Source organism: Acanthisitta chloris, unplaced genomic scaffold (assembly GCF_000695815.1).
Source record: "Acanthisitta chloris isolate BGI_N310 unplaced genomic scaffold, ASM69581v1 scaffold12892, whole genome shotgun sequence".
NCBI lineage: Eukaryota > Metazoa > Chordata > Aves > Passeriformes > Acanthisittidae > Acanthisitta > Acanthisitta chloris.
In genome coordinates, this window is record NW_008661177.1 from 1 (window position 1) to 6,346 (window position 6,346).

The following is a 6,346-nucleotide window of genomic DNA, read 5'->3' on the forward strand; positions in this document are numbered from 1 at the left end:
TGCGAGTCGGCTTCTACGACATCGAGCGCACCCTGGGAAAAGGCAACTTCGCGGTGGTGAAACTGGCCAGGCACAGGGTGACCAAGACGCAGGTGGGTGCCGGGGCCGGGAGGGAGCGGAGCGGCTCCGCGGGCTCAGCCTCCCCGCGGCTGATGCGGCTCTCCCCAAGGGCTTCAAGTTTTCCCCGTGCGCGTTCAGTAGACTTCGTGTAAAATTAAACACGAGCAAGAATATATAAACCTCCCCCCCGACCTTCCCATTTCTTCGTGTTGCGGTAACTTCATTTGATTACTCCGTCTTAGTTTGCTACAAAGTCCAAGCAGTTAAGGATCTTTTGAAGAATTCACACGGGTTTAATTTTTTTTCGTTCAACGTGCTTCAGGAACAAAGAACTCGGGGTGTAATTTGCAGAAATAATTTATTGTCGGGCGTGCAGCAGTATTTATCTTCCTAGTGCATGTCAGAATCCTGCCAGTGACTACAGTAGGAAATAGTCTGTTACAGGAATCTGTTTTTTGCTGGCATGGGACGGATTAAAAGATTTACAGAATCCTGTCCAGTGCTAATTTCTGCAGTTCTGCTCACTACCTTATGTGTAATCCTTTGACGTAGAAAAGAAAAATGAAAACGTTCTGTGTCGCGAATTCTATGCAGTTCAGAAAAACAGGATCAGCTTTGTCAAGTCCGTACTTTAAAAGCTACTTTCAAAGCTACTTTGCTTGGGGTTTAAGTGTTGTGTGTGTGCAGGGGATGTCTTTTTTTTTTAAAGATCTCTTACCAGTGAGAATACCTGTTTTGTAATACCTGGGGTTGTTATTTTTTCAATCTGCAGGTTGCAATAAAAATAATAGACAAAACAAGGTTAGACCCAAGCAATCTGGAGAAGATTTATAGAGAAGTTCAGATAATGAAGCTTTTGAATCATCCACACATTATCAAGCTATATCAGGTAAGAGTTGAGCTTTGAAGCGCAGCACGTAGATGAGATATGCTTGTGCTCTCCTCTTGCACATGATTTTGCATCTAAGATTTGCAGAGAGAATGCATATGGAAATACTTCTTGAAAAACAATTAAACTGGGTATTTTAAAAGTCATTCTTCATTCCTTCAACAAGATCCTGGTACATTAAGCAGCTTTTTTGACAAAATGCACTGTGAAATTTACAACTAAAACCAGGCTGATGTTGGTTTCAGATTGAGGAACAGGTTATCTGAACTTCTATCTTCTTCTATGCTTCCTTTCCTATCTCCTCTGCTTTTCCAGGTTAGAGGACTGGAACCTCTTACATGCTTTTGATAAGAGGAAGACTTCAACTCATGTAGGGTAGTAGGGAAGGAAACACAAAAGTTGAGTTTGCTTTAAGCGGAAAAGTCAACAACAATTAAACCAAAATAATCTAAGTAGAAAATCTGAATGGAAATGCAATTAAGAATTAGAATTCTAATCTTAAGTCAAAAAGACCAAGGTGGTAAATGCTGGTACCTTAGAATGTGTCAAAAATGGCCAGTTTGGTTATTCTGTTCCATTTTGTCTAGTTTTGAAAGTGAATTTTAAAGATCTTTCCTCTTGTAGAGTTTCACAACATGAGTTTTGGTGTAGATTTTGCTCAGTTTCTGCACTGATGGGTATTTTTAACCTTAGGAAGATATTAACGTGTTGTGCAGAAAACAGGATCACATTTGTCTAGTGAGCAAGGACTGCTTTGCAAATTCCCAGTATTCAGTCTAATTAGCATTTGGTGTAAGTTCCTCTTAATCATCTTAAACAGTGTGGATTTAAGAAGGAGATCACAGAGTCATAGAACAGTTTGGGTTTGAAGGGACTTTTAAAGGTCATCTAGTCCAATCCCCCTGCCATGGGAAGGGACAACATCTAGATCAGGTTCTTCTTCCAGAGGGGGGAGAGAGGGGGCAGAGATGGATGAAGCAGCAGGTCTGAAAGTCCATGTGGAGTAGTAAATACTATTATCGGCTGTGATCTTACCGTTGGGTTTGCTAGTGTCAAGAAAAAAAGAAGAAAAAAGAGAAGTTTGATTAACATGTAAGACTGAAGAGCCAGTGAGGCAGGTGCTTAGGCAAGGCATTATTTTTAAAGACCTTGACACACACGTGAAGTGCTTGTATTTATGGTGTTAACCATCCCAACAAAAATGGTTCTGTGCTAGCAGCTGACGTCAGGGCTGCCCATGGGGCACTGTAGGACCTACAGAAACATTCTAACAGTTCGGTTGATTTCATTTCAGTGGAATGATGTGGGTGAAAATACTATTTCGAAGCTTTTAGAAAAGCAGGTTAAATTCCAGCATGTTGAACCACTTCACTTGATGGAGTCAATGACGTTGGTAGTGGACCATAATTTCTTTTCAGTGAAGTTTTCTTTTCTTTGTTGTTGTAACTGATGCTTTACCTGTTTGGTGGAGGCTGAGAAGCAGGGATGGAATTAGATGACATACCAATGTAGGGTGTGTGTTCTTGTGTTATTTCATCATTGTTTTAGTTTCAGCACCGCGTCTTAATTTCATCCAGCTGGCAACTTTCCCAGAACACTTTCCTTCAGTTTTTTAAACTGGGAACCTCTCTTCCTTTGCTCCCTGTTTGTTTATTTTCATTCCGTGTCTGTGTGTACTTGTAGTGAGGGGAGGACAAGAGTCTTTGAAAAAGGTTACATGTTAGGAGCCTGGAAATTAACAGCCTTTGAAGTAGTATTGACGCTTTTTGTGATGGTTAACCTGTTGTGAACCTTCCGCTGCCAAAACAAAGTATCTGCTCCTTCCAAGCCAGGGAAGTGTTGCGTTTTAAAATCTGAAATGCAACATTTGAAAGATGTGCTGTGGTAGCTGAAGATGAATTTGAAAAACTCAGCGTTTAGTTAATCATTAAGGTTTTACTTTCTTTTTTTTTTTTTCTCCTCCAAAGGAAAAAGTGGTGAAATATTGAGGGAATTTGATATTAGGTTGACAGGTGAACACTGGGTGATGTATTGACAGTTGTTGATGTGCATCAAGCACTGCTGTTACACAAACAGCAGCCTATTGTCACTTGCATGGGAGGTTTGCCATGTCCTTGGGCAACTCCAGATGGGAGCAGGGGATTTGATACTCCTTGATTTGTCCAGGTTGCAGCTATCTCTGCTGATCTAAGCACCTGCTAGCCTTGAAACAAAGGCGACTTTAGAGAAACTCCAAGTGTCTTTGCATGTTCGAAGTCTATCAAATGAATTGTAAAACTATATATGCATACTTTCACAAAATGGGAGTTCAAGGAGGCGTGTGAAGTTATCGAAACTCTCATCTATTATTGTGTGGAGATTAGGTGGCATGGTAATGCTGAGAAGAACAATGGCCTGGGAAGCCATTGTACATTGTAGGCACCTAAGGATTGATTTGTTATCTTTTTCATTACCAGTTTGCTTGAAAGAACACTGTGGTGCAAAATTAGATGCCTTTACTGCCAGCTGCTACAGCAAATAAAATATTGAACTGATATGTTTGAGAATACACATAGAAAAATGAATGAAGTTACAGAGCTCTGCATTTTCTCAAGTCATGTCCTCTCGTGTCTTCACAGGTTATGGAGACAAAGGATATGCTGTACATTGTTACAGAGTTTGCAAAGAATGGAGAAATGTTTGGTAAGTTCTCACTGCTGTAGCTAACAGCTCTTTACATTTAGAAACTTTGGCTTTATTGTTACCATTCCTGAGTAATAGGTATATCCTGATGAAAAATCCAGGCTTCGTGCTGTCAGCTATCAAACAGCAAGCACAGCACCTGTAGGATTATCTGAAGTTTCCTCCAGATGTTTCTAAATCCTGTGCCTCTTTGATTTTTGTCTTGCAGATCATCTGACCTCCAATGGGCACTTAAGTGAGAGTGAAGCACGGAAGAAGTTCTGGCAGATCCTTTCAGCAGTGGAATATTGTCACAGCCACCACATAGTGCACAGGGATCTCAAAACAGAGAACCTTCTGCTAGATGCAAACATGAATATCAAGTTAGCAGGTAATGGGAAATATGTGGTTACTTGATAAACAACACTGGGCATGTAGTCAAACTCAGTCTCCCTGGGATGATCCTATCAATGTACTTATGGTAATTTAAAATGAAGCAAAAGTTACTGATATTTCTTAGAACATATCTTCTGAACAGAAGAGAATGGCTTATATGAATAGGCAAGGAACAAAACAACACATCTGTTCCTTTCTCTCCATCTTTTGCTGCTTCTGAAATGTTAGTACGTGGTTGAGTGTTGTCTTACCCCAGACTTTTACCTTCATTTTCAGACTTTGGCTTTGGAAACTTCTACAAGTCAGGAGAGCCCCTCTCCACTTGGTGTGGAAGCCCACCCTATGCAGCTCCAGAAGTTTTTGAAGGCAAAGAATATGAAGGACCTCACCTTGATATATGGGTGAGCTTGTTATTGCTTAGAAATCTCATTTCGCACTTCGTGAGGGTCTGTGGGCTTTCAATATCATGGTGTTTCCTGGAGTCACTCATATGCTGTGCTGTTTTCTCTTGCAGAGCCTTGGGGTGGTATTGTATGTCCTTGTCTGTGGTTCTCTGCCTTTTGATGGACCCAATTTACCAACTCTGAGGCAAAGAGTGCTGGAGGGAAGGTTCCGCATCCCTTACTTCATGTCCGAAGGTGCTTTTCTCAGATCCTTAATGTTAGAACAGGTGCTACAAAAAAAAAAAAAAAAAAGAATAGCTGTCCTGTTTGCAGCTGGAAATTACTTGGGTTTTATGTATCCAGTATTTTCTGTAAGGCAGCACTTAGCTGAGGTCTGGTTGCACAGGTTTTCTTTTCTGGGATCTGCTTTATGGTGCATGTGAAAGGTAGTGGTTTCCTTTCTTAGGAAATCCCTATGGATTGCAAAAAATACTCTACACCCTAGTTGGAGAAATAATCACAAAAGAGACAAAACACTATTTTAATGAGAGTGGCCTGCAGTGCTGAGATGGGTGTAGTTCTCCTAAGATATTTTAACTATGCAGAAGGGTGTATTCCAGTGTGGCTGTGCTGTCAAGGACAGCAGAGATAGTCTGATGAGAGAAAAGGAACTGAAGAGTGTGATCACCTCTCTGATTTGGATTCAAAAACAAGTGAACATGCCTCTGTCTTCATGTGAAGATTATCTTTTGAAGTCTGACGTGTATCAGTTATAGCCATGAACAGCTTTGAGTAATCAAAGTAATCAGTATATATTGACCAGGAAGTTGTATGTAATGGGGTTCCCTACTAAATTCTCACCTATTTTAAGTGCATGTCACATCATTAAACCTTCATCCTCTCAAAACTAGCTCTTGTACAAGGTGCAAGGCCACCTGAAACGTGCCAATACCCAGTACAACTTCATTTCCTCTAGTGACATGTTGCTTTTGTGGAATGCATGTGGACATCTCCTGTGCTGTTTGGAATATCTGGTAGTCAGATCAGGCATCAGCTGCTCAGAAACCTTTAATTCCCATTTTCATAGACATGACACAATGTTGCTGGGAAGGTTTCTTAGCAGTGACCTGGGGCTGGGCTGTTATTTTTACCCCTTGCTCATGAGTTTGTCTTTGCCACGCAGACTGTGAAACACTAATCCGACGGATGTTGGTTGTGGACCCAACCAAGCGGATAACCATTTCCCAAATAAAGCAGCACAAGTGGATGCAAGCTGACCCATCCCTTCAGCAGCAGCAGTCTCTGTCCTTCTCCATGCAAAACTACAACTCCAACCTGGGTGACTACAACGAGCAGGTCCTTGGGATCATGCAAACACTTGGCATCGACAGGCAGAGGACAGTTGAGGTGAGAAGTGCTTGCCCTTTAGATACCTCTTCAGCGACTCCCAGAGTGCCAGTGGTGCAGTCCTATGTGCGTCACTCAGTGATGCGCCTTGATCCAATGTCACAGTGCAGTCAAATCTTCGCTGCCCTTATCGATTTTTTGCTTAGTTTTTTTGAGTATGCTATTATAAGGCCTTAGTTATGAGTTTTGGCTGCTTATATCCTGAGTTGCCTTTAAACTCAAGGGTCGTCTCAATGTCTTCCAGTCTCTGCAAAACAGCAGCTACAACCATTTTGCTGCAATTTATTACCTGCTCTTGGAGCGCCTCAAGGAGTATCGAAGCAGCCAGTTATCGAGTCGTCCAGCAACTGGCCGTCAGCAGCGTCCCAGGAGCTCTGAGATCAGCAGTGTTGAGGTGAGGAAAGGCACTCCTTACTGGGAAGCTGTGTCCGTTGCATCTCTTTTTTGCTGCTGCTTGCTACGGGGAAAAAACGAGATGGTAACTGTCAGGCTTCTGGAAAACACTTCTGATACTGGTGCCCTCTGATAAGACACAGCCTACTGTTCTTCA

General features: G+C 41.9%; 1 protein-coding gene across 1 annotated transcript in view; it reads left to right on the plus strand.

Moving 5' to 3' along the window:
• The first annotated feature begins 6 nt into the window (after positions 1 to 6).
• Positions 7 to 6,346, plus strand: part of LOC103797899 (serine/threonine-protein kinase SIK2) — a 12,932-nt gene continuing 6,592 nt past the window's right edge. The window contains exons 1-8 of the mRNA XM_009070132.1: positions 7 to 92; positions 833 to 949; positions 3,568 to 3,631; positions 3,840 to 4,001; positions 4,283 to 4,407; positions 4,521 to 4,644; positions 5,573 to 5,796; positions 6,041 to 6,190. Coding sequence (XP_009068380.1) covers positions 908 to 949; positions 3,568 to 3,631; positions 3,840 to 4,001; positions 4,283 to 4,407; positions 4,521 to 4,644; positions 5,573 to 5,796; positions 6,041 to 6,190 — 891 coding nt within the window. The 5' untranslated portion in view covers positions 7 to 92; positions 833 to 907. The remainder of the gene's footprint in view (positions 93 to 832; positions 950 to 3,567; positions 3,632 to 3,839; positions 4,002 to 4,282; positions 4,408 to 4,520; positions 4,645 to 5,572; positions 5,797 to 6,040; positions 6,191 to 6,346) is intronic.